Below are 27,918 nucleotides of genomic sequence, written 5' to 3'. Positions count from 1 at the left end.
AATTGCATGATAGCGAAAATGACGTCAGTGTTACCTTCTTTTTCAGATTCCTTGACTGTAAGCAAGGAAGCTCTTAGAAGGAAGTGAAGTGGTCACGTGACTGGGCTGCGCCATGACACTTTCATGGACACTTTCATGGGAGCCAAACTCACACCGGTAGTGCAATGAATACATGGCAGTGAATGGAGCCGGCTGGACCAGCTCATAACAAACATTATACATGAACGATTGCGAGCTTTGTCATATAATTGGTTCAGGAATATGAAAGAAGACATAAGTGATATCACACGTCTTTTCCGAGTGGTTGTTTTTCGACTTAATAACTATTTATTTTTATTGAGGTATTTATAGAAGAGTTTTCTGCCTGGGCTGCTCTCTGCTCTTTGAAAAAATAAATCACATTAAGTAGTATGCACATCAAAAAATAAGACAGCCTAAAATAACGTGTTATATATATTATTTTATTTTCCAGAAGCGATCACTTTACAAAAGGTCTCAGTCATTCATAAATAATGTTTGTTCATGAGCTGGTCACTGAGCTCTCATTGGCTCCAGTGCATTCTGCCGAACTTCCGGGTGTAGTTTGGCTCCCGTGAAAGTGTCCATGAAAGTGTTATGGCGCAGCCCAGTCACGTGACCACTTCACTTCCTTCTAAGAGCTTCCTTGACTGTAAGGCGGAAGTCAAGCGGAAGTGCGGAAGGCATACTGCGTCGCTGCCACTGTCGCTACTACTGGTCAGAAACTTGCCACCTCTCGAGATATTTTATGTTTTTTTTTGTGGCTTTCGCCTTTATTTTATGGAGGACAGACAGTAGGCTGACAGGAAATAGGGAGAGAGATGGGGGGAAGACATGCAGTGAAGGCTGTTGGGATTGGGAGTCGAACCAGCGGCACACTGCCAGACTGGATTACCAGCCAAGGTGCCTGGACCACTGAGCCATGGCGCAGGCCACTGTGTAAAGTTTTTTTAGTTTGAATCAAATACACATCAACAGTTCACAGGTACATTTTGTACGTTTCTTTTTTATTGATTGTCATGCAGCAAAACTATATTTTTACATATGCTCACAATACAACATGTGAGCTTGCAGATCTATTTGAAACTTTTATTTGAAACGTTATTGAAACATTGCACCTATCATAATGACAAAATATGGATGTTGGGTTGAAAGTACATGGTTAAAACTGACTCCAATGGACTCTGTGTGCCGGGCTCCACTTTGAGAATCACTGGCCTGCAGGGCTATTGATTGTATTGTTTATCCGGTTAAAGCAGTGCACCCGCTATCATGTTTCTCTAATAGACGTAGATTACAGGCCGAAATATGATGCTGCATAAATTAGGCAGCATAATGCTCCTCTTCCAGTGAATTTCATGTCATAATGCTCCAGTAATTGAATTTGGCACATTGTGCATTAGGCATGCTTAGGAGAGGAACAAATACAGATTGGCTATAAGTGACAAAGAGTAACGTTAAGGACTATATGGGGAAATGCTCCCAGTTCATAGAGAATCTGGTATTGGTTCCTCAATATTATAGCAATAACAATATACTATATAAAAGATAATATGAAGTAGGCCTATATGCAGGAGTTCTACTCATTACTACTGCATAAAGTGGGGTCAGAGGTTGACCAAAGTTTCAAGAATTGAGCAGTGTGCAGGTATACGTGTTTGTAGGATATATTATATATGTATACACACATACATACGCATCACGCATGCACGCACGTCGCACGTGCACACGCACGCACGCACGCACACACACACACACACACACACACACACACACACACACACCATGGCATAACACATGGTCTGTTGGCGCCCCATATCAAGACCATCAACCTTACAGGTTGCATGTGACACTGCATGGCACCTTTTAGTGACTGAGACTAGCTACATACAGACAGTCTAGTCATATAGTGGATTAGCACGGAGCTCTAAAGCTTCGTGTACACTGCACAGCATATAGAACGAAGACTCCTCAATGTCAAACAATGACGAGCATCTTTGTGGGCTACACGGGAAGGGGGCCCTCTACGGGGACATAATAGTTCTCTTCCCGTAATGATAAACCAAGATTATTAATGATTACCACCATATCTGCCTGAAGCCTGCGCTCCAACTGGACAGCGGATAGATCATATATCATCAACAGTGCACTAGGCTCCTCAGTGGGGGGGCACCTGCTATCCCGCGCCGCTCTGCAGTGCTACAGGAGAACGGATGCGGGGAGAGGTTCGGTGCACAGCTGGAGAGTGGAACCTGCATGTTAGTGTTAACACCTGCTGGAAGTAGGCTACTTTATTATTTAAAAAAATACAATTATACGCACAGAGGACACGCGTACGCCTTACGGGACCATTCTCTCATTGGACGGTCCGAGATTCTAGATTAGAATAGGCTAGATTAAAAATCTAGCCTATTAGCTAGATTAAAAATCTAGCCTATTAAAAAATAACGATGTCCTGTCTGCCCGGCGACGGCAGGACAGCGTACACCTTTTTGTCGGCATGTCTTATCTCGGCTTGTCATGCCCTCCGGAGCTGCAGCGAGCTCCAGTGCGGCGAGGGCCAGCAGTGCTGCCCGCCTGTCTTTAACGGCAACGGTAGTGTCAGCTCCCCGGTGCGCTGTTGCAAGCTCCCCATCCACATTTTCTTCGACAACGTGGGCTGGGTGACACGCAAACTGTCCGGTATCCTGATCCTTTTGCTGCTCTTCGCAATGGGTTACTTTATTCAGCGAATCATCTGCCCGCGGCCCCGCCGACACCCCGGCCACGACCGTCCCGAGGAGCCGTCCCTCTTTCGTGGGCACGCGACCGCGTCTCAGAGTCAGGACTTTCTGCTAGAAAGATATCCAGAATACAGTCTGGGGGACTTCGGATCTCCGATTCTCTTGCCAACCTACGACGAGGTGAAATATTTGCCCACATATGAAGAGAGCATGCAGGAGATGCACAGAGACCGGTCGGATGACAACTTGCTATGTGAAAATGAAAGGACGGGACCCGGTATAGGCAGGGCAGCAGCAGCTGCAGAACAGATAGCGATACCCGGCGGACAGAGACAGGGTGTCTTGGAGGTGTCAGACTCAGGGAACCAACACAGTTGCCGGGGCTCTCGGAACTCTGTCTAATGGGATTTATTTTTTGAGCAGCCTACTTTAGCTGCAGCAGACCAGCCTGGCTATATATTAGCAAGACAATTATCTTGCAGACTTTAACCTATAGCTATGCTTTAAACTCAAGTGCAATTAATCGTTGGAATAAAGGAAATTACTGAGAAAATGTGTGATTCATGGGATTGACTACACGCCTTTTGTATGCAAATGCCCGTTTGGACGGAATAAAGTATACAGAAGGCAGCTTATATTGGCCTTTTTGTGTCAGAGACAGCTAATTTGGCAGCGGTACAATCGCATTAGGCAGGGTTGCATTGGGCTTTTTTTTGCAGTTTCTCGTCTTTGAGTTTTCTTTCTTTCCTGATCTGAGTTATTCTGAGTTATTGTTTAACGTAGGCCTATATACGGTGGGTATGAAATTTGGAAAAAAAATAGGCCAACATTTATTTTCTAAAGTCTAAAATGTGAGCTGAAAATGAAATGATAATATACCTATTCGGAAATGCATGGAACTATTTGTATTATGTAGCCTACTGTTGTATGTAGGTAAACAAAAAAATGGGAATGTTAATTTGCTAATTTCCCCAAAATGAAACACACACACACACACACACACACACACACACACACACACACACACCTACACTTCTTCCTGGTAGCTCGATGATTACCCAATGTAAAATATTCCATAAAAAATATATTTCTCATAAAAATATATTGAAGTACAGCAAAAAACGTGCATATTATTTAAAAATATATATTCCTAAAAAAAGGAAACGGAGCTGGGAAATTCTCCTTTGGCCCACCCATTCCTGGGACATGTGAGAATGGTCCAGTGAATGAAAAAGATATGAATGAAAAAGTTACTGAAAGACCTCAACAACATTATGAAAATTACAAAATTATAATTGTCTGGGTGAAAATCGTGTTTAGTGTTCTAGGGTTAAGCAACCTTGAGTGTGAAAGGCCCAATTCTCCAAATCATGAGGCAGCAGCAACAATGTAACACTGGCTATAAGCTTCAGGCTACATATACCGTATATAGCATACGCCGTAGGCCCTATCACTTTATTTTAGGTTCTGGATTGGGGAAGAAAAGAACAGAGATGAGGCTTCAGCTGGCACAGTGATGCAGTGTGGGCTGCCTATAAGAAGGAACGTTATTTTGATGATGAAAGCATGTCAGACTAACTGTTGTCTCAGCAGCATTAGTAAAGACCGTATAACAAAACACAGACAAGGGTCAGGCTGACAGGAAACAAGGATGAGACATACTTATAGTGGATAATGATGGCTTTGTATGTGGATAGACTGGAAGTCTAGTGTGCCGACAGAGGAAAGAGAACAGTCAACTACACCTCAGTGATCTATTGTATTAATATTGTTAATGATCAGCCTTTAATTGTCTCTCTCACTGTCCATTTCAGACTAATGGCCAAGACAGGAGACGGGTAGCAATATTTTAGTAGTCCCAAATTGACCACTTCGGAGCACTCTCGTTCTCGTAAAGTAAGAAGACCCAGTTGGCATAAATCATTTAAACTCATTAAAATGTCTCATAATGTAACATTTGAAAAGCTCCATTTGGAATTAGTTACATTACTTTATGTTGGAATTAAATGTAAACAGTCATACTTGCCGCATCCTCCAGTTCAAATGCAGTATGAACCAATTCATATAGTTGGTTCTCTCACCAACTGACAAGTCCATTAGAGGTTGAAAATCTATCCACCAGAAAATCAACAACAGTCTCTGTTATTAACCCAGTTCTAAATAGGAAAAGGTACAAAACAGTTGATTAAGATATCCTGCCCAGATCTAATAACCTTTACTCTCTGTTTCTCATATGATCCCATAGCCTATTACAGGCTTTAGTTCCGACACTATTATTGGTCCGACAGTCATTAGACCGACAACACATACCTCAAACCCTAACCTAACCATATAGGTTAGGTTATGAGAAACATATCCCTGTTTCTCATAATAATCAATAGCCTATTAAATCAGTGATACTCCCCTCCGTGGCACTCACTGCAGTCCACCATATTAGTTGACTTAAACTGATTTATCTTAAGAGCTTCAAAGTGAATATTAACCATTAGAGTAAGTGACACAGACCTGTTATGGTATTGGTTCAATACCATAACAAGGTGATTAGGTGAATGAGGATGCTTGGACATGCTGCCTGGTAATCCAATACTATTTGATTACCAGGCAGCACATCCGAGCATCCTCATTCACCTGAAGTAATAGTTATCAAGTGGGCCAGTAGAGTAGAGCATTTAGACACCGCAAACTTCCATGAAACTGTGTGCATGTACCATGTACAGGACAACACATCTTGATAACTGTAAATGAGAGAATTCTGTACAAGTACCGCCTTAAGCCATGATGGCCGAGCTAGAACATCATTCCTTGGGAGAAGGGAAATTTATGGGTGGGTGCAGTTTGCATTAAATCCACACTTACAAGACCACAGTTGGATAGATGAGGTGGAGTGTAATGACAATGAAATGTCATACCCTTTCATCATGCCCTGATGAAGGCCTGACTGCTGAAATGCTGGTGAATAAATTATCAAGGAGAAATGTGTGCAGCTATAAGTTCTTCACTATTTAAATGGTATGTTATTCCAGCCAGCACCTCTATTTGGGAGTGTGTTCTTTTTTCCTTTTTACGGTGACAATGAAATGTACCACATACTTGCTATTGTATGAATGCTGTCCAAGTCACAAGCTGTGTTAATGTTGGGTGTCTCTCTCTTTCTCCTCTGCAGCCATTGTAATTCACCCAGGACATCCCGTAATAGTGGGCTTAGGGACCTTGGGTTTAACCAGTCTTCTAGAGTTCCCAACATTAAACTTTAATCAGATGGCGTAAGACTTGGATATTCTGAGCTTCCCACAGTCTCTGCCCTGGTAGATCTGGCTATTACAAGGTGCTTTGCATTTTCCTCAGAAATACACATGCGCACGCGCGCACACACACACACACACACACACACACACACACACACACACAAGTTCTAAGCCAGGGCTCCTCAACGTGGTTGGCTGGGGACCCCCGGAAATGCTTTGGCCATGTCCCTTAAGTCTAAAATAAAATAGCATTAACTTAACCTTACGTTTTAATGAGTTAACTTTTTAGAGCATTCAAGTTTTTAGAATTGAACTAACTAGTGTTTTTTTCTCTCTTATTTTATTTCTATCAATCTGTCTGTCTGAGCAGCTCAATATTAAATATAGAATGCTATATAAAAGCATATAAAATAGACAAAATAGAACCGGCACTAAATATATAAATTAATTGGAAACAATTATGCAAATGATAAGATGATCCTTAAAATAAGATTGCCTGGTAAACAATGACTATTCACATGATTCAGATACATCCTAAGCATTAAGTTTGCATCTACAATCAACATATAGACCTTTCTTTCCATAACTAAGGAATAAATAATGCCATTACTGTTCCTTCTCCCTTATGAATTCACAGATAATTTATATATAACACAAACTAAATTAGTATAGGCCTATTGTAATTGAAAATCTGACATAACACTTCACAATGCGTTCAGTCTTCAGTCTATAGCTAGTGAAATAATTGCCAACCTACAGTACGTAAAAGGTGCAGTTTTGTGTGAAGTCTAATACCAGATGTTTCCTTAACAGAATAATAGGATTCACATAAACATTGACAAAGTTCCTATTTAAGAGGGAATCCTGATATACTGTAAAATATATCACCAATATAAGAATCCCTGACTGAACTTTTGATGCGTCCCATAAATATAGTACATATGGTACTACCACAGAGTTATCAGCAGAGAAAGTGCATACTCATACATGCATGTAAAACCTGAATCCTGGCAGATGGTACATCCGTTCTCTTGATTAGGGTAGTGTATCCAGACAATCATTGCTTATCACACATACAGTACAACAGGGCTGAGAAGGAAGGTTTTGAGTTTGAAGAGAGAGACAAGGAAAGAGAGAAATACGTAGTTAAAGGGCAAATAAAATAAGAGATATGGGTGAGAGACGTAATTTACAGTATTTTTCCCTCCTACATCCATTCAGTTATTCTCTGGAGTTTTCAACCACTATTGGTTTTCAGTCACTGGTACAGTAATTGGGGTCCTTGATATATAATATGTACTGTCCAGAAGTGGCTGTGCTAAAGAGGACTTGTTCCTGGACAGTCAACTTAAGAGACAATACCCTCCTTCATCTGTCCCCTTCGTCTCCTGGGCCACTAGAGATGGATGGACTGTAATAGTTTACTGATGCGCTGGCTCTCAGCCAACCAGGGGGTGGAGCTGCATGGCAAGCAGTTGGTTTCACACGGAAATAAGGCAATAATTCAGAGTAGGCACGTGCATGCATGTATGTGTGCACACATTTGCACTGACTCACGCCTACATATAAACATACTGAATCTATAAAGATATGGAGACATATAGCTGAATATATAAGTAAATATTTATTCAGTAATTTCTTTGTGTGTGCATTAGACAAGGCTTTACATTTGTAAATGCAAAAGAATTGTAGAAAAACAGGAAAAATAAACAATAATAGACAGACATTCAAAATAACAGTAATTAGAGCTGATATGACATTGAGGTTGAGGCCAACTCACTTGGGTATGCGGTAAAACCCTCAGTGTTTTATACTCAAGTATAAAACAGACTACAAGTCACTACATTAAGGATTTGACTTTGTGGAGGTGTTATCTGCAAGAGAAATGTGTTAAATATGTACATTTCCACACATTCAATCAAGTGAAATCAGCTTGAGTCAGACATAGAGACACTGCCTGCAATTTGTACTGGTAAATGACAGCATTGGATATGCATGTAGAATTTTAGGCCAAGCCAAACCACTGTTGATGAATTGTCAGTTTCTGAAATGTTGACTTTTCAGAGAAAAAATATAGGTGGATGGGTCCCCTGAAGGTCAATGCCGTGAAGCCAGATTACTCCGAACAGAGACATTAGCAGCTTTCTCTCTCTCTTTCGACAGCTCCATCTCAATCTTTGCCTGGATCTTCTCCCAATTCACCTCAACCTGATAGGCACAGAGAGAGAGTGACAGAGAGCGACAGAGAGAGAGAGAGATGGGACTAAGATAAGACTGGGCAATCCGCTTTAATCAGTGTAACACAAGCTGAGGAAAATGGCTACAATACGCTACGCTAAAGTCAAATAATGTAGTGTAGATGACAAGTTGTTACAGCCTACCCCTTCAGAATACTGCAAGAACCTCTTATTGGTCTCCTTCCTGCCAAATGTCTGTAGAAACTTCTCTCTGTAGGCCAGCACAGTATCCACATGGGTCTTATGTTTCACAGCCAGCTCCAACGCTCTGCAGACAAAGAAAGACACTGACCACTGCACATTTCAACTGCATGAAAACACATTCAACTTGAAAACACATTCAACAAACCTATTATATACTCTATTGTGAGGAGTCTGAGGACATTGCAACTCGAACATAAAATGTCCCAGAGGAAGGACTCTGCGTGCCTATGTGAAATGTGTCATCCGGACGTATGCAGCCAGGTGCATATGTCAGACTCAGATGTCCACATGTCCCACAATTGAACCACAGGATCCAGGTTAAAAATCTGCACAGTTGGTAGTGCTGTCGCCTCACAGCTAGAAGGTCCTGGGTTCGATTCCCGCTCGGGACGCTGTGGGTTCTGGCGGCGTGTTTCCTCCTCCGCGTCATCAGTGCCCATACCCGAAGGCGGGGTTGGCGAAAGGGCCTTTCTGTGTGGAGTTTGCATGTTCTCCCCGTGTCCCCTAGGGTAGGTACCCTCACAAAAAACATGCAGTAATCCTGGTCACTAAACTGCCTCCCCCTGGCCAGCCGGGGTGCCTGATGGAGGGGAAAGGAACTGGTTGGAATAACGTGTTCCTTCCACGCGCTACGTCCAACCAGGGAAACTCCCCCCTGTCAGGGTGTAAAGGAGCAACTTGGACACTCAGGCATGAAGGAAGCATGAGTTCAAGTCCGTTGCTCTCCCCTTGTCCCCCATATATGGGGACTAGGTTGGAGGAGGGTGTGTAGAGCCCAGGATCACATTAGATGATTGACACAGGGGTGAAAAATGGGTTACAAAATCGTGGGATAAAAAAATATATATATATAAAAATAAAAAAATCTGCTAAATGTCTCCACCAGCCGAAGACATGGGGAGAGTATGTTTTTGCACTCTGTCCATCCGTCTGCGTACAGCTAATCTCCGGCACCGTTGGCCCGGCCGATGCAAAACTCTGCTCACACACTACCTGTTATAGAAACCTTTGCCATGCATTGCATACAAATCTGCCTGTTATAGCGCCACCACGAGGCCAATTTTTGCTAAACTTAAATGCTATTATCCTGGTGGAGACCTGTGCAGTGTGTGTTGGACACACACGGACACACGGACACACACACACACACACACACACGCTACCTCTCCCAGTTGGAGAGGTCGATGTTGACCTGTATGGCCTGGTAGACGAGGCTAGCCTGTAGCAGAGTGGCCTCAGCCTCCTGGACATGTCCACTAAACAGCAGCATGCGAGCCACAGATGATTCCTTTGAGGGCTGCTCCTTTATAAAGTTTATGTAGTGCACCCTGGGTATCTAATGGAGATAGAGAGAGGGAGAGAGAGACACAGCATCATGACACAGCTCACACCTACAGCCAGCATACAAAGAATGATGAATTGTTGTGTATTAGCTTGTCTGACATCTTGGTCCTTGATGATACTGAGAGAGCAACTGCAGTTACTGAACGTAGACTAGACTATAGCCAGAGAGGCAAGCATGTAGCACCGGTCGAAAAATAAATAAATAGAAAATAGACCAGTTATCCCCCAATAGTGCGGGGATATTCAGACCCTTCTGTCCCCCCCCTGGTCCCTGGTTCACAATCAGTTGAAAACCCCTGGCCTAAACGATAGCATGGATGTAGATGAGGGGGATTGTCTGGTTTAATCCCATTTAGTTACTGTACCTCTCCAATGGCAGTATAGGACACCGCTGCTGCAGTTAGCTCCCTGTTAGCCATCGCCATCCCAGCAAGACATGCCCACAAGGACTGCTCCTAAAGGGACGGAACAAATGTCAATGTCTTATACACATTCATTTGTGTCATTTTAGATGTTGCTATGTATATAGAAAAAGGATATATACAAAATAAAAACAAAGAATACAAAAATTTAGATTTTCTGAAAACATAGGTTAGGATTCCTCAGGTCTAAATGGGTAAAAATGAGGGGAACTGTAGATTACTTGGTTGCGACAAGTATGCCCTTGTTATTATCAAAGGATGGGGCACTTTGAGCTGTGTGTGTGTGTGTGCATACTATTAAAGGGACAAGGTGGTCATTATGACGGCGTCACTGAGGGAGAGGGTCCGCATTAGCAGTCTGCTCATCTCCACTACATAGACCTCATTACAATCCTACTGCAGGGCATTCAAACTGACACGCACATGAGAATGCATGTGCAGGCAGCAGGCTATACACCAAACTATATAGAGTTTAGAACAGATTATAGAAGAGTATAGAAGGTATGAAAATAATTTCTTACACAATTCTTGTTATTATTTCATACCTTACTAGGCCAGTACCAATTCCACATAGTAGTTTTTCAAACAATGGTTTGGAATTATAAAAGGAAAAAAAAAGCTGAAGAAAAGGGTGGGCTTAGTTTCTCAGATGAAATGATCTATTTTACTCACACACCCCTCCTTTATGTACAGTATATAATGTATATTTATTAATTTATGAAAAAGAAAATTATTACAGCTATGTTGTTTTGTCTTTTTCTTTTCTTTGTTCATTTTTTCTTTGACTAAATTATGCAAGATAGCTAACTTGTAATAAAAAACTGCAATGCAGTAATGGATGTGCACGTACGCACACGCACACGCACACACACACACACACACACACACACACACACACACACACACACACACACACACACACACACACACACACACACACACACACACCACACCACACCACACCACACTTGTGTTATGCAGCATCCACTTATCTGATACCATAAAATACAGAGAAATGAGTGTTGCCGTACGTCACTACTTTATTGGTGACGTACAGTGCATCAATTTGTTGATGGAAGACTAAACCACCAGTTGGCTGACACTGACAGCTGAGCAATCCAGAGTACTACTCTGTATTCCCCCCAATCACATTACATCATCAAAACAAACGGCACCACTCAGACAAGACAACAACAATGACAGAAACACAAAAATACATTATCATTCTCCGTCTAAGGCCAAAGAGACACAGAAAATGTTAGGAATGCAATAGTAATCCTTTGGTTCAATCTGTACTGTGACTTACTGCTGTAAGTGCTGTGTGTGTGTGTGTGTGTGTGCACGCGCAGATTGTGTACATCATGTATATACAGCATGTGCATTAAAGACAGCTAATCCCACCAGGTGAGGGCTTACTGACAATAAAAGACTGTGATTCTGGGAAAAGCCACTGCCACCAAACTCTTACCAGAAGTAGGTGGAGGAGGGGAACAGAGCAGACGTCTTAAAACCAATGGCTCTCCCTCTTTTTTCCCTTGTTTCCTTCAAACCCCTTCTCTCATCTCTCTCTCGCATTGTGGTTATTGCATCATAACCCATGCAAAAGCTCACTAGACGCTCGCACCGGACGGACACTGTGTGTGTGTGTGTGTGTGTAAGTGTATACACATGCGTGCGCTGGAGTGTATATTTATGAGTGTAGTGCGTGTGTGTGCGCACGTGTAGGGGGGGGGGGGGGGGGTAAATCCGGTAAATGGTGTCACCAGGCTAATTGGGGTCTAATTAAAGCCTGCTGGTCTAGTCCCATAAAGCTCTCTGCTACCTTCTCTTCACAGACTCAATTTCTCTCTCCCTATATATCTCTTCCACACACACACACACACACACACACACACACACACACACACACACACACACACACACACACACACACACACACACACACACACACACACACACACACACACACACACACACACACACACACACACACACACACACACACACACACAGGACTGTGTCATGGCCATAGGCAACAGTGCATGTCATCATCTTGAGGTCAGTTGTATAAATACCAAATAACCAGTCAACAAATATACAGTACACCATTATATAAATAAACCAGTAGACGCCTTAACCCATTCTGACCGGGCACCCATTTTGGTGTTGGCATCATGTTATGCTTTAGCTATTGAAAAATAGCAGATCTACAAGCTCATATCGCGCCACCGAGTGGCGCGATACGAGCTTGTAGGTCTGCTATTTTTGAAAAAAATCGAAGAACGACTGACATTTTTAGAATCTGATCTCAGGTCAGAATGGGTTCGTCAGACCAGCGTGTGTCCAGTGGAAACCTCGTATGAATCTGATCTCAGGTCAGAATGGGTTAAAGGCGTGAAGCGACTGCAGGGCTGAGAAACTCTACCGGAATAATGTCACTTCATTATGTCAGCACTACAGCGGTGAGATCTCTACTGAAGTCCTGATGTCACTCGCTCATCCCCTGGTCCAGGGCTGTAGAAGTTTCATATAAGCATTGTGGTCCAAAAATAAATAAACTGTCTCATGATATTGTCAGGGAGGTGTCTCTGTGTCTTGATGTCTTCACAACAGTCAGTCATATTTGATAGCATCTGTTTAGAGCGGAATTCTTTACAATTCGACGGCAGTAACATTAGCGTTTTCTCTCAGTCAGTTGAGTCTTTGAGTCAAACCACCGCGATCATTTGTTTATATTTGGAACACAGTTCTTATTTAACGCGATATGAAAAAGTTGCGCTCCCGTCACTTTGGGGGATGCCTCGCTACAAATAAACTTCTCGAAATGTACAGAAACAAGGCCGTTTCTGAGGACATTTCTCAATGCACTTTTGCACAAAATACAGAAATGCAACAGTATACAACTAAAGCATGACAACGTACAAGCCAAGGCTTTCCAAAGCACACGTGAGGAGAAAAAGGGCAGCATTACAGGCAAGAGTAACCGGCAAGCATTACAGGTAGCAGCGTGACGGAAGCAGCGTTACAGGCTTCCTGTACGTTTTCATAGTAACAGTGACCTGAGGTCGCAAACATCACTAACTTTCCCATCCCTCCTTTGAGCATTACAGACAGACAGATACTGCATGATACACACTTTAGTCAAGGAACAGGACAAGGAGACTATAGAGCACTCGTCAATATCGGTAGAGAGCTCAAATACACGGGTTCATGTACTTTTTATTTGCATTGTAATTCCCCAAAAAACCAAAAACGGCACAACCGATGACTTTGACATCGTGACCAGTGTAAGACAGGGTTGCATTCTGTCACCACTGCTCTTCATCATTGCAATCGCCTTTGTGATGAGGAAGTCCGTCACTGGGGCAAACTTCAGCATCAAGTGGGGAGGGGGCAGACTAGCCGACCTGGATTTGCGGACGACTTGGCTCTGTTAAGTCATACCCAGCCTGCACTCCAAGAGTTGACCAACAGTCTCCATGAGCACGGAGATAAGGTCGGTTTACGGATAAGCCAAGAAAATACTAAGGCCATGACCATCGGACAATACCAACACCTTCCACCACTCACTCTAGAGTCTAGGCCAGGGGTCCTCAACTAGAAATGATGAAGGTCCACAAATATTTTTTTGAATATGACCGAGGTCCGGTCCCATGCGCGGCGTCCATCGGAGAGCGGGGCTCTATGCCCGTTTAGTATGGTCAAGCCAAGCTTATACAAATCAGATCGCCTTCCACCCAACCAATAATGGGGTGCAGAGTGCAGGCCCGGAGTGGAACTCCAAATCAGGCCGGGAGTTATACGCCCTGGCAGGCCACACTGCGCGCGCGCATAGCGCGCGCCAGAATTTTGGGGGCACTTGGGGGACAATTTGGGGGCCTTTGCAGCAATTTCACATGAGAAATGTACCATCTGATGTTATTTATATTATTAACTTAAAAAAAAAAGAAAAAAAAACTTTTTTTTCTTTTTTGGGTGGTCCGCAAAGAGGTGGTCCGCGGTCCGGTCGCGGACCGCGGTCCGCCAGTTGGGTATCCCTGGTCTAGGCCAACATGACATAGAATATGTTGACAACTTCACGTATACGTTGGAAGTAACATCTCAAGCACACGTCAATAACAGAATTGGCAAAGCTGCAGGAGTGTTCCAACGGCTCCGCAACATTTGGTCGTCTAAAGCCATCACTACGGCCACCAAGCTACGCCTTTACATGTCAGTGGTCATCCCAGCGACCTACGCCTGTGAGATGTGGATGAAGACAGCCAGCAACAAGTTGGATGTCTTCCACCGACGATGCCTCAGATCTATCCTGAGGATCTCATGGAGAGACCATATTACCAACGAGGAGGTGATGAGAAGGGCAGGGGTAGTACCACTGTCTGTCATCTGAAAGGAGAAGGAGAATGGCTGGGCACATACTCCGACTGCCAAGAGAGAGACCGGCAAGTGTGGCAATGGACTGGATGCCAGAAGGTGGAAAGAGGAAGAGAGTGAGGCCAAAGAAGACATGGAGACGGACAGCCAAGGAAGACCTAAGCCAGATGGGTGTCAGCTGGCACGGAGCAAGAAGGGTCACCAGAGACCGGAGTAAATGGAGAGGACTCGTCGCCCAATGTTCCAACGAACGGAAAGTAAGTAATCCCCATAGGGGGATTTTAGATCGCCTCATATAATAACTGTGTTTTAAAAATAAACATGTCATCCCGGCCATTCACTCATATGGATATGAAGAATCAACTGACTGAGAGAAAACGCTATTACTTGTTTTTTTTTATTACGCTGTTACTGCTACTGAATTAGTAACATTTTAGCTAGAAACAGACGATCATATACGATACAGAGACACCTCCCTGACAATAACGCAGAGACAGCTTGATTATTTTTGGACCACAATGCTTATATGAAACGATTTTAAGATGACCATGTTATTCTCCATAGAGAAATTACTTCCGTGAACCAGGGGATGAGCGAGTGACATCAGGACTTCGGCGCTCTAGACATGAGGCAAGAAACCCAAGAAAACAAACAAGACAAAGAGCCTAAAAGCCTTGCCAGCGGCCCCTAGGGGTTGTGCTGCTCTTTTCACTTTGAACCAGTTGGACTTTATAAATACTTCACCTTAGACTAGAGAAAAGCATATTCAATTAACTCATTGAACGCTACAGACATACTGTATACGTGTTTTTCATTAAGCCATATTACATGGGAGGGTGTGCATTATCGTGATTATTGGCATGCCAGTGATGCGGACAGGAACGAGACAGAGCCGACGAGTTCAGCAAGCATCACTGAAGTACATGTTGTATAATAGAGCAAAACACTTAGTGTTTACTTATTTGCTTTCAGAGAAAATCTGACAGCTGACACGTTCTTTCCATCTATTGGTGTTTGAGAGCCTCAAGTCATAGTCACAGTCATACAACACAGACAAACGATGCCTCACTACTAACGACCTGTCTTGACTCTTGTATACTAAAACCTATACTTCAGACCAAAGATTTGTGACGAGCCAAGTTAAAACTTGCAACAGAATCCAAAAGTTGGCGTTTGCAACATACTAAGACTAGTCCACATCAAGGCGATGAGCGAAGATCATTTACCATTTCCATATAGCATTAATAACATTAACAGCATTACCACACATACTGTATTCGACTATTCGTTGCCGTCGGGAGGAAACCTCCTAACTCCATTTTTGAGGTTTTTGATTGCATAAATTAGTGCTATTGAACACCCTTTACGTCTGTGTGAAAATATCGAACCAACCAATAAAAAAACGCTTTGGACAAAACCTCTTAACTCTATTGCATCCTCAAACTGTCTACTAAAACAAGTAACTCCACCACATCTCCTCCTCTAAATGGTAATGGTGCATTTATATAGCGCCTTTATCCAAGGCGCTTTACACAGATTGTGCATTCATTCACCCATTCACACACTGATGGTGGTGGAAACCATGCAAGGCACCAACCAGCACATCAGGAGCAATTAGGGGTTCAGTGTCTTGCTCAAGGACACTTCGACACTAACTCTGGGGGAGCCCGGGTTCGAACTGGCAACCTTGCGGTTACCATCCAGCCACTCTAGGCCTGAGCCACCGCCGCCCGTCTTTTTCTCTCAATATGAGGTCTGCCACAACCTGTCAGTATGGTGATCCATTAAGATCCACAAACACACTTTAACAGTTTTACCAAAGTGCCACCAGAGAACTGAACTCTGAAGAATAGGCTGTGCAATATACAAATATTACATGCAAAAACACATGACAAAAATTAACTGTACTGATGGTCTGATTTGATACACAGATTATTACCAATTTAATGCTGGTCTTTATTTGGTTTATATAATACTTTGTTTTAGGTACAGTATCTCTAAAGCAAGCAGTGAAATGTTGCTCCACAGACTCCTTCCTCAGAAGAGGAAGTACTGGCTGTACAGCAACATCATCTCTACTTGACAGTTGTCAGACTTGAGGCTACCGCACCTACTCGTCTGCTTTCCATTTGCACACGAGGAAACAAATCTGATCACAATGCGGACAGAAATGCAGACAAACAGGAATACAAATACCTGGTGTAAACTCAAGGGTGACATAGGATTGTTCATGATCCAAATAAGAGATCCAGACACAAGCTGCCTTTTAATGCAAGTGTAAATGGAGTCTAAAAGGACGGTCGAGTTGTATGAACAGGCATTATAGCTTTATGGCAGTTTCTCACAGAGCAGAAAAACGCAACCTAATTTGGCAGTGGACACCGGTGAACCTCCATACTACACTCAGGCTGCAACTGTATATTATGAGTAAGTGCAAGTGAGGCTCTGCACTCACTGTATGCTTTATCACACCAGTGCAACATTAAACAACATATTGAACACACTGATTGAAGGAAATGGATTCCTTTTTTTCATTTCTTTTACATTTTAATTTTGGAACGCATTTTTTCACCCAGTGTCAATTATCTAATGTAATCCTGGGCGCTACACTTCCTCTGCCCTCTGACCATATACGGTGGCGTGACATGTCACGAGGCGTGACGGACTAACAGCCATATATGGTGGCGTGACGGAGTCACAAATGGAGTCACAAACAGGTTTAACAGGTTTTCATAGTAATCTGCGACCTACAGTCACAATAAAGTGTATATACGTATGAGTGTGTGCTACCTTGGCGAAGCGGCAGAGGCGCAATGCATCCTCCCACAGGCCAGAGGCGCTGTAGTCATGGAGCAGGGCTGGGTAGGGGGACACGGTGGTGTAGACTAGCGAACCGTCTCCTTGACGAATGGTCACCTTAGTGCCCACGTAGCTCAGGATGTGGGGAGCATGGCTGAACTCACTTTGTAAGGGGAAAATAGCAAACAAGGACAAGAAGAGAAGTTCACATTAATAACATAATGCAGTTAATTAATTAGAATTGAAAGAGATGTTTCACTTTGGATGGATATTTTACTGTAGCTGTATGCAGTACCTTTGCAAACTTCCTGGTTATGAATAATAGCATTCATGACTAAATACAGAAGTGCAGTAGTGTTTCAATCTTAAAACCTCGTCTTAAAATAATGCATCTATGCACATACAAACTACAGCGAGGGGAACCCTGTTAGGACTGTGTTCATCGTCATCATTTCTAAGAAATAAGTTAGTCTGCCACCAGCTCACTGGCCTTGTGGTTAGAGAGTGCCCAGAGATTTAGGAGGCTGGGGGTTCTATCCCAGGCAGAGCCAGAGAAACGTGCTACTCAATGGCATGCCTCCCTACTTAGCATAATGGGTTGGACTAGGGATAAGTCCCTGTGCCACACTATAGTCATGTTCAGGTGAGCTACAATCACAATTTGCATCCTCACCTACGTCTTCAATGTTTGTGTTTACATAATGTTTGTGTTTACACGAACACAAAAAAACTGGACAGAGGCCCTCAAAAAGAAGGCTGGTGGTAAATCTTTTGTGCAGTTGAGGGACTGCCTGTTAATTAACTCATGGATGGATGCAACATGTTATAGCATATATTATCATCTTTTATATACAAGGTGATGGATGGGACAACCATGAACTCATTCACTCGGTAGGCTCTGGCAGTGTTTGTGTGCAGTGCACAGACATGTATTATATGTGTGTGTATAGAGATTCATGGTGGTCTATTCTGCTATCAATATACATCGATCAAATAACAAAAAGCCCTCCCTGGCGTGTTCCCTAAGACTATGAGCACCATTTCTCATTATGTGCATATATACCTGTTATCATTGTATTAGTGTACAGTCACTAATGTTAGATTAAATGTTGTACATGTACACTGAGCACTAGTTTACAGTGTATAAAATGAACCACGTTAAACCTGTCATCCCAATTTTGGGCATGCAAAGGGTTTCTACAAGCTCAAGTTGTGAGCTTGTAGCGCAGCTATTTTCACCAGTTAATGTGCAACATGTCTTTGTTTAGTTTAACCACTTATGCCTGATTTATTATTCTATCACGACGGTGTTGTCTGGTGAAAATAGCTACAAGCTCACAACTTGAGCTTGTAGAAACTTTGAGTAGAGAGGAAGTGGAGCAGGTCAGTGACTTTAAATATCTGGGACAATACACTCACCTTTCAGACCAATGCAGATAACATTTATAAAAAGGCAAGGCAGCGGCTCTATCTTCTCAGGGAATTGAGGAATTTCAATGCTAGTAAACACAACTTGAACATGCTCTATAGTTATAGTTCACTCACTGAGAATGTTCTCACTTTCAACATTGTTTCCTGGTATGGGTTATCTCAGTTAGAGATAAAAACAAGCTCACCCAGGTCTAGTCAACCAGGCTAGTAAGATCATTGGAGACAAATAATTGCTCGTTAATTTGTATTGATAACGATCACCTTATCGAGCCCACTATCAAGCATTTGCTATTAATTTGTGGAAAGCTAAGAGATAATACATTCTGAACACCTTATTTTTTATTGCCATGACACACACACACACACACACACACACACACACACACACACACACACACACACACACACACACACACACACACACACACACACACACACACACACACACACACACACACACACACACACACACACACACACACACACACACACACACACACACACACAGAATATTCAATATGCATATCTTTTCTATAATCTTCTCTTTATTGTAACCATCCCTTGCACTACATTTTACTAGGGCCTTGGCTTGAAATACAGTACCTTTCTAACAGACAGAGGGAACTGTTAATATTGTGTACCGTCACTTTAAAAGCGTAATGTATATATACGTCATCGTATGACGGTGTCACGCACCAAAAATAGACAATCTACAAGATCTGCCTTATGATAGACAGCTCCGTCAGTCAGTCAGTCAGACATCCTTACCACCGTGGCCCAGTCAATTTAGAGCTTGCCCAGTTTAACAGTTTAACTAAAAAAACAGCAAAAGATAGGCTACTTTGGCAGCCCTCGTGCATGGACATTTCTGTTAGTAGCAAACTACAGCATGTAATCTGCCTTTGTTTTAAATTGTCCCCCATTCGCACGTCGGCAAAAACCTTTCACACCGAGTCCAGCCACCTGGAAAACCGTTCACACCCAGTCCGCCACCTGAAAAAGGTTTTATCTAGAACTTTTGAACCACATGAGCTATTAATGCAAACTTGGTGTCTAAATCATGTTTTTTGACAATTAGAAACATTTTGGAATGATCATCTTTATGACTGGGTGTGGCTGAACCTCTATTTTGCATATTTCAAAGATGGCGACTATCTGACAATTAGTTTTACTTCCTTTAACTTTGTCCTTTTTGTATGATCAGGACAAAAAAGGTCTTCTCCGTGAGGAATCTAAAGGACAGAGCGTGTGTGTGTGTGCTCGCAGTCGCACATGTTTCCAATTTAAACATACCTTTGACTAATGCTCAGCATAAATTATTAAGCTAATATGTTCTTAGCTCTTATGCTATTATTCTCTTGTTAAAATTACATCTGTAGTTTACACATTTATGTATTAGAGATAGTCAGAAAGACAGGAAGCAGAGCTGGAGGTAGCAGAGACTAAAATGTTGAGGTTCTCTCTGGGAGTAACAAGGATGGATAGGATCATGAATGAGTACATCAGAGGGACAGCACATGTCAGATGTTTTGGAGATAAAGCCAGAGAGGCCAGACTGAGATGGTTTGGACACATACTGTACAGAGGAGGGGTAGTAAGTATATCGGTAGAAGGACGCTGAGGTTGGAACTGCCAGGCAGGAGGCCTAGAGGAAGACCAAAGAGAAGATTTATGAATGTAGTGAAAGTGCCCTTTCAATGAAGCCCTTTGAATTGAATTGAATTTAAATATTGGAGGCAGGGTGACATTAAGGAATAGTATTTTTTTCCCTTTCTCCCCTCTAAGCATCGGGCTTATAAGAGGGCTCTTATGATGTGCTTCATTATAATCAATAATGGAGAGAAAAGGTAATAAGCTATAAGGTAATAAGCTAATGGATGTAGAAACTAGCTAATGGATGTAGAAGGAGAATTCTTTCTTTGGTGTAATGGACAGCAGCCACTCAAAACTCAGAAATAGTACACAACATGTCTGGCTGTTTTTTGTCTTTGTACCATGAAAAGGTCTGTGAGTGTGAGTGTGCGTGCGTGCGTACGTGTGAGTGTGCGTGCGTGGACACACTGGACTGGGTCAAAAAGGAAATGGAATGGAGAAAAGGAATGGATGGAGCGGCCCATTCATACATGTCGTATATGTACCAAATTCCATGATTCTATCACCATTTGAACAATTCTTGCTATATTTTGCAATTATCTGCTGCACTATATGCCCAGTACGTCAAGTGGCCAGTCCGCCCTGGATTTACTTTTACTCTTGAATACTTAAGTACATTTAATAGCACATACTTTTTCACTCTTACAGTAACATTTTGACTGAGCTACTTTTACTTGTAGTGGAGTAAATATGAACAGGTCGTATCTTTACTCAAGTACTGGGGTCGAGTACTCTGTCCACCTCTGGTAAAATAGAGGTTCAGCCACACCCAGTCATACAGATAAGCATTCCAAAATGTTTCTAATTGTCAAAAAACATGATTTAGACACCAAGTTTGCATTCATAGCTCATCTGGTTCAAAAGTTGTAGACAAAACATTTTTCAGGTGGCGGACTGGCGGCCATATTGGATTTGGCCACAATGATGACCTGGAGGGTTGCTGGCTCGGGCATGGATTCAACAAACATTTTGAGCACCTCAGAAAATCTGTAGCTCCAACAGTTAAGAAAATAGAGCCATGTTTGAACTTGCGGTCATTTAAAAAGGGGCGTGGTCATTTTCGGGTATTTCGCCCTGGATAGAGAATTGTTCACAGTTCCAAAGTTGTTCGCGGGGGTCATATTAGCCAAGAACAATTGAGATATTCTCTCCTAAATGAAGTGCATACATATCTTAGCCAGGTCCTAGACTACTAGTTTCCCCGGCCTGAGGCCGCTTCCAAAGGATAGCAGTGATGTACCCTGCACGGCTGGCAAAAGCACTTCTTCCTTCACCGCAGCTACTGCCAGCTAGCCCGCAGAGAGCGGCAACAGCATGATGTCGGATGAAAACTGTAAGTTTTAAACTCTTTTAAAAGTAGTGTTGTGTCACGGAAGCTAATTTTAATATTTGAATATCTTTGGGATAGTATTTAGTTAGTTGTTTAAGCTATCAAATGTATCATGACAAGAGCCAAATAAAAAATATCCACTGGCAGCCATTACTGTTTTGACCGCAGTGTTTTTAAGCCCTCTTAAAACTTTTTTAGGCCACGGAATTTACTTTCAAGTTATTTTAGCGGAGTATTTAGTTGTTTAAACTTTATATGTCATATCTTCATATGTGGTCAATTAATCATAAAACGGCCTATTTAAAAATATCCCACAACGATGTCGGAGAATTCAGAGAACCGTGTTCTCGCCTTGGGGGCGGCCACACACGAGATGTACCCGTGTGTGGCTCCCCTTTTTCGGTATAGCCCGAAGCAATTCCACGTTGCTCCTATGTTGTTGTGAAACGAAATGATGCCCGTGGCCGTGGCTCTCACCGCTGTATATGAATCTGTTGTGGATATTTACAGCCTACATGCAATTAGTTTCTAATTGTTTTATTTTCCCAAATGTCAAGTGCATTATAAATAACAGCTATTATATTATTGTTATTATTATTATTACTACGTCGAGTCTATGGTCGAATCTGATTTAACCTGAGTCCTGACTCCTTGCAAAGAAAAAATATCCACCGACGTTGTCAGAGTCACACTGGTGCATTCCTCCCCAACAGCGACCAGTCTGTTATCATTCTCCCGAACACAACAACCTGTTCTCGGACAGTCTTTTTCAAATGCCCCTCCTTGCTCCAACATGGTGGTTGTAGTAAAATAAACGTGACTGAGATGTTACGTCTTTAAATGTTGTGCTTGAACTAAACATGCGTTGTTGGACATGTCACGACGAGTCCGACTAGTAGGCTATTTGGTTTAAATTGTGTAGCCTTCTCTGGATTAGTTTTGGTCGGTTTTTGTGTGTGTGTGTGTGTGTGTGTGTGTGTGTGTGTGTGTGTGAAAACACTGCTGTAAGACACCAATTGTAATTCAGACGTGCCGTGAATGAAAGTTATTTAGAGGGGTACACTCAGTCAAATGTTTGAGAACTATAACTATAACTATAACTATAACTATAACTATAGATGACTAGAAATGATTAACTGAGGGAGTTCCAGGGGGTCCCCAGCTAAATGATAGTTAAGAACCAAATGGACCCTTATGTGTCTGTAACTCAGAGATAGATTGTACAAATGGTACAATCTCTTAGTTGAACCCGGTTCCATTTGTGATTTTACAATATACATTGGGGTCCCAGACATAGAAATGCCATTATGGGGGTTCATAGCCTAAGTCAGGTCAAACTGGCGGTCCCTTGAAATGAAACTGTTTGAAAATCACTGCTAGATCTGTAAAAACATTTTTATGGGGGATCTGTCCCTGGCATATCTTTTCTAATGGGGGGCCGCAGGATAATCACTATCATTTTTGGGGTCCTTGACATGAAAAAGTTTGGGAAGCACTGCTATAGAAGACTAGAAAAGTCCACACCAAAAATAGAGTACAAGCTCACAACACGTTGCAGTGCGACATGTTGTGACTTGTGAGATTGGCTATTTTCAGTCATTTATTAAATCATGTTATTTTAAGGTGAAAGTGATCAAACTAGCAATAGAATACAAGGCGAGAACACGGTTCTCTGAATTCTCCGACATCGTTGTGGGATATTTTTAAATAGGCCATTTTATGATTAATTGACCACATATATGAAGTTTAAACAACTAAATACTCCCCCAAAATAACTTGAAAGTAAATTCCGTCGGCTAAAAAAGTAGTTTTTAGACGTATTAAAAACACTGCGGTCAGTGCGGAGAAAACAGTAATGGCTGCCAGTCGGGAACGCTCGGCTCCGCTTGGCTCCGCCCAGCTCCACTCGGCTCCGCCCAGCTCTGAAGTGAACGCTGTCCCATTCCACAGACATGCCCTATGCCACCTACACAGGGTAGTGCCAGTGCAGTACCCTACCCTATCCTACCTAGTACCGAACCTTGTAGGGTGAACCCCCTGAATTGGGATTCACCTAATGACTATACCCACTCTTCGCCCTGAATGTGACCTGTTACCATCTTAGACCATCTTAGAGTGCCATTAGGAAAAGAAAATGGGTTACAAGACTTAGGTTGTGCCAACTGCAGTGGGCATTAAATATGAAAATATAGCTCTACCACCTAATCCCTATGGCCCATGATCACTGTTGCTGCGTTATGGGAATGCATTTTATATAGTATTTGTGTAATGTTATCAGTCAGGTGCTAACTCTGAGTGTACAAATAGAACATTTCCAGTTGTACACTCTCAGAGTTAAAATAACATTGATTTTACAATATAAATTGGGAGTCCCAGAGATAGAAATGCAATTACATGGGGATCTGTTCTGTATACTACTATGCTAATAGGCATGTCAAACTGGGGGGTCCTTTAAATTAAACAGGTTGAGAATCACTGCTAGAGCCGTACAAATCTTCTCACATGGGGGTCCCTGGAATATGTTTTCAAATGGGGGTCCACGGGGCTAATTAGTGTCAACTTTCTTACCTTGTAGCACTGGTGCTACCAGTTTAAAAATGTAGTAGCACCAGAATTGTTTTAGGAGCAGTGCACCGACCAAAATGTAAGAAGCACCAATATGTTTCTTTTGAGTCCACCTATTTCCACTAAGACAAAAGTAAGTACGCAAATTGTTTGGCCAGATGATGTATGATGACGTATGATGATCACTTCACACAGACAGGTGTGATTTTCTTTTAATTAATAAAAACAACAATATAACATGAAATTGTGAAAGTAGCCTTACAAAGCAAGCAATTATTATTGTACTGTGAGTGTCTGTGTGTGTCCGGTCAGTTGGCCTCAAAACTTTTCCATGTCAAGGAGCAAAGACCCCAAATTGTTAGCCCACAGACCCCCATTTGAAAATATATGCCAGGGCTCTAGCAGTGATTCTCATCATTTTAATTTCAAGGACACCCAGTTTGACATGCATTAGGCTACTGACCCCCATTTAATGCCATTTATATAAGGGACCTCAATTTATTATTTTTTATTTATATTGTAAAATCAATGTCAACTCTGAGAGGGTACAAATGGAACCAAATGGACCTGTTAGGGTCCATTTCGTTCCATTTGTAAACTCTGACTCCCCGGATCCCACTTTGAGAACCACTATTGTCTGTGTGTGTGTGCGTGTGTAAACACAAGTACAACACTATCCAAGTTCCAGTGATATACGTTGTTGTTGTTAGCATAAGCATAAGTCATTAGCATGGTCTGTAGCATCATGTAGCCAAACAGCTACTACTTCTACATTTCTCAACCAAAACGGTCGTGTCGCGTTTCACAATGCTACACAACTGGAGCAAATTAATAAACTACAACCAGTAACGTGTGACACGCATTCAACAGCGCGATGAATGAACGAGCACCAATACTCGCTCGTCAGCTGCTGGGCTCAGACAGTCACCGTCCGTAATGAATGCGAGTCAGTGAGTGAAATGAGAGAGGGGAGATAGAGAGGAGAAGCAGGCAGGGCTATTAGCCTGCTATGGAACGACACACACTGCAACAGACAGAGTGGAGAAGCGTCTCTTCACTCTCGTCTCAGCCGTTCCTCCGGAGAGATTGGCGACTCGCGGAGCGTTTGGGCGCACCACAGAAATGATTGGTAGTAGCATATGACGTGATGAATATATGTACCAATGCCAGGGTATAATTGGTTATCGATGGTGACGTAACGATTACATGTTTCAGTGTCGAGTGGACTAAAGGTAATGCCCTTATGTATACATGTATGTAATCTGACACCACTGCCATAACAGGCATAAGTAATCATTACCATACTCCAAAAGCAAGGTACGTAGCAAGTAGCTAAACCTAATAATTCAATATTGCAAACGTTCTTTCACAGAGAGGCTGAGATTTGAAAGTTTGTAGCGGTCTACAGAACTTGCACGCTCTGCTTGCACACTAGTAGGCCATTTATGGCCTACTTGTGTGCAACAAGCAAGTAGGCACTCGACAGAGTGCAGTTCTAGTCTATGTAATGTTTTTATTGTTGTATACTGACTGCCAGTGTGCAAAAGGAAAATTTCCATTTCATGTCAAATTTAATGGACAATAACGTTTTCTTTATATTCATCTTATCTTTAATGTGTTAATCAATGGCTGGAGCTGTGAGGTGATGTTGAGTAGTTACCTGCCGTCCTTCATATACACTGTTTTAGGCAGCAGTTCCTTGTCAATGAAGACAGCACTGGGGTAGTACCACACTGTGAACTGGTTGTCCTGGATGCCACATAAGATGTTAGCAGCATCGTTCCAAGCCATAGTGTGCACCATGGTCCCTGCAAGTTAGAAAGCATGTACATACTTGTTGTTTTCCTATGTTGTGTTTAAAAAAGAAAAATGTGTGGTTCTGTATACATTTGAATTGCGATTGTTCAGCTGTGAAATTTCAAAGCCTCAATAAAAAAGGGGAAAAAAATAAAGCATGTATGATAGATATTGGCAGCTTTTGACAACATGAGCCACTTGACAACATTAAGCCATGCACCTTTAACACACACACACACACACACACACACACACACACATAGTATATATATATATATATTTATCACTGATTCTGTTGCGAGGCGAACTGCCCTCCCCCACCTCACCGATCTTGCAGAAGTTGTGCTCTCGTCCAAGACGGCGCATGGAGGTCAAGTACAGGTCGCGGTTCTTGTCTATCAACGCAATCTTCCTGTCGCTGGACGGCCCGCATTGGTCTAGCGCTATCTCCACCACCTCCAGCTATGTATAAACATGTACGCACGCACGCACACGCACACGCACACACACACACACACACACACACACACACACACACACACACACACACACACACACACACACACACACACACACACACAAACACAAGAAAAGGTAGGAGAGAAGAGAGGGGAGAGAGAAAATGATGGAGGGGAGCGAAGAGATCAGGAAAGGAGAGGCGAGGGGGAGAAGGGTTAGTATTGTGACCCCACAACTCACTGCCAAAATGTTGAGTGTAAGCGTGTGTGCGCGCGCGCGTGTGCGTGTGTGTGTGTGTGTGTGCACAGTGTGTGTGTGTGTGTGTAAGCCAGAGCCAGCTGGCTCCAGTGCAGTGTGTCTCTGTGTTGGAGCCGTGGACTGCTGGCAGACAAAGCCATGCTGACAAACAGTAACTGCTGAGCCAGGCTACCTCAGATTCTCCTCCTCCTCCTCCTCCTCCTCCTCCTCCTCTCTCTTAGCTTGCTTCTAATTCATTCCCTCTCATTCTATGTCTTTCCTTCTAGTTTTACTGTACCCCCCCCCCACCCCCTTCTCCCCCTGGACAGGTGTTCATTTATTTACTTTTGCTCAGAGAGACACATAGTTCACAGAAAAACATGGCTCCTCTCACCCAGGCTCATTGGGAGAGTTGTACTGTATAGGTTGGGGAGGGGCAGAGAAAGAGAGAGAGAGAGTGGTACAGGGACGACGGAAGAATGAATAACCCACCTTGTGAGTCAAGGGCTTGCTGTCGCCAAGGGCTTTCCCCGTCAGGGCGTCAAGCAAGAAGATGACTAAAATACAGAGAGAGAGAACAATTCATGCTAAATCATTATTATTCCTCCTGGGACAGACAGAGAGACAGTAAAGGAAGACAGCAAGTTAATTTACCTTTCTCATCACTTCTGTCTCTGAAGGCGATGGTGTCATTACTCAGGGAGATGGCCTGAGCGTTGAGGATGTCGGTCCTCATGCCGGGGAATCTGGGGCTGGAAATCAACCGACCCTCATAGGAGAACACGTACAGGCCCGCTCCGTCCACCAGGAGGAAGTGTCTGGGAGGAGGCGAGACGAGACACAAAGACGAGCACAAAGAGTCAATCAGCTGAGGGTCGTTTCAGCATGAAATACAAATTAAACACGGCATTGAGTTACTCGGTGAGCCCTGCTGTGCACGAATGTGAATACGGAATTGCCAGTACAAATATCAAGCGAATTTCCATCTGCCGTTGCACTCTAAGCCCTATTGGAGGACAGTGCAGGTAAGATTACATTAGGTGCTACCTGTGTGCATTTGTGTACATATATGTTTATGTA

The 27,918-nt window shown here is 42.8% G+C and overlaps 2 protein-coding genes across 2 annotated transcripts in view; one reads left to right on the top strand and one right to left on the bottom strand.

Moving 5' to 3' along the window:
* The first annotated feature begins 1,935 nt into the window (after nt 1-1,935).
* c15h3orf80 (chromosome 15 C3orf80 homolog) lies at nt 1,936-3,450 on the top strand. The gene has a single exon (XM_083772628.1). The coding sequence runs from the start codon at nt 2,469-2,471 to the stop codon at nt 3,141-3,143; it is 675 nt and encodes a 224-aa protein (XP_083628754.1). The 5' UTR covers nt 1,936-2,468; the 3' UTR covers nt 3,144-3,450.
* Nucleotides 3,451-7,597: 4,147 nt separating this feature from the next.
* Nucleotides 7,598-27,918, bottom strand: part of ift80 (intraflagellar transport 80 homolog (Chlamydomonas)) — a 68,737-nt gene continuing 48,416 nt past the window's right edge. Inside the window, 9 exon segments of the mRNA XM_083773959.1 lie at nt 7,598-8,194; nt 8,368-8,491; nt 9,591-9,763; nt 10,137-10,226; nt 17,358-17,529; nt 26,006-26,153; nt 26,469-26,604; nt 27,331-27,395; nt 27,493-27,656. Of these exon segments, the coding sequence (XP_083630085.1) occupies nt 8,084-8,194; nt 8,368-8,491; nt 9,591-9,763; nt 10,137-10,226; nt 17,358-17,529; nt 26,006-26,153; nt 26,469-26,604; nt 27,331-27,395; nt 27,493-27,656 (1,183 nt within the window). The 3' untranslated portion in view covers nt 7,598-8,083.

The sequence above is a fragment of the Protomyctophum parallelum genome (assembly GCF_964188405.1).
Source record: "Protomyctophum parallelum genome assembly, chromosome: 9".
NCBI lineage: Eukaryota > Metazoa > Chordata > Actinopteri > Myctophiformes > Myctophidae > Protomyctophum > Protomyctophum parallelum.
The sequence above is the reverse complement of the archived record's forward strand: the minus strand, read 5'-3'. Positions and strand labels throughout refer to the sequence as shown.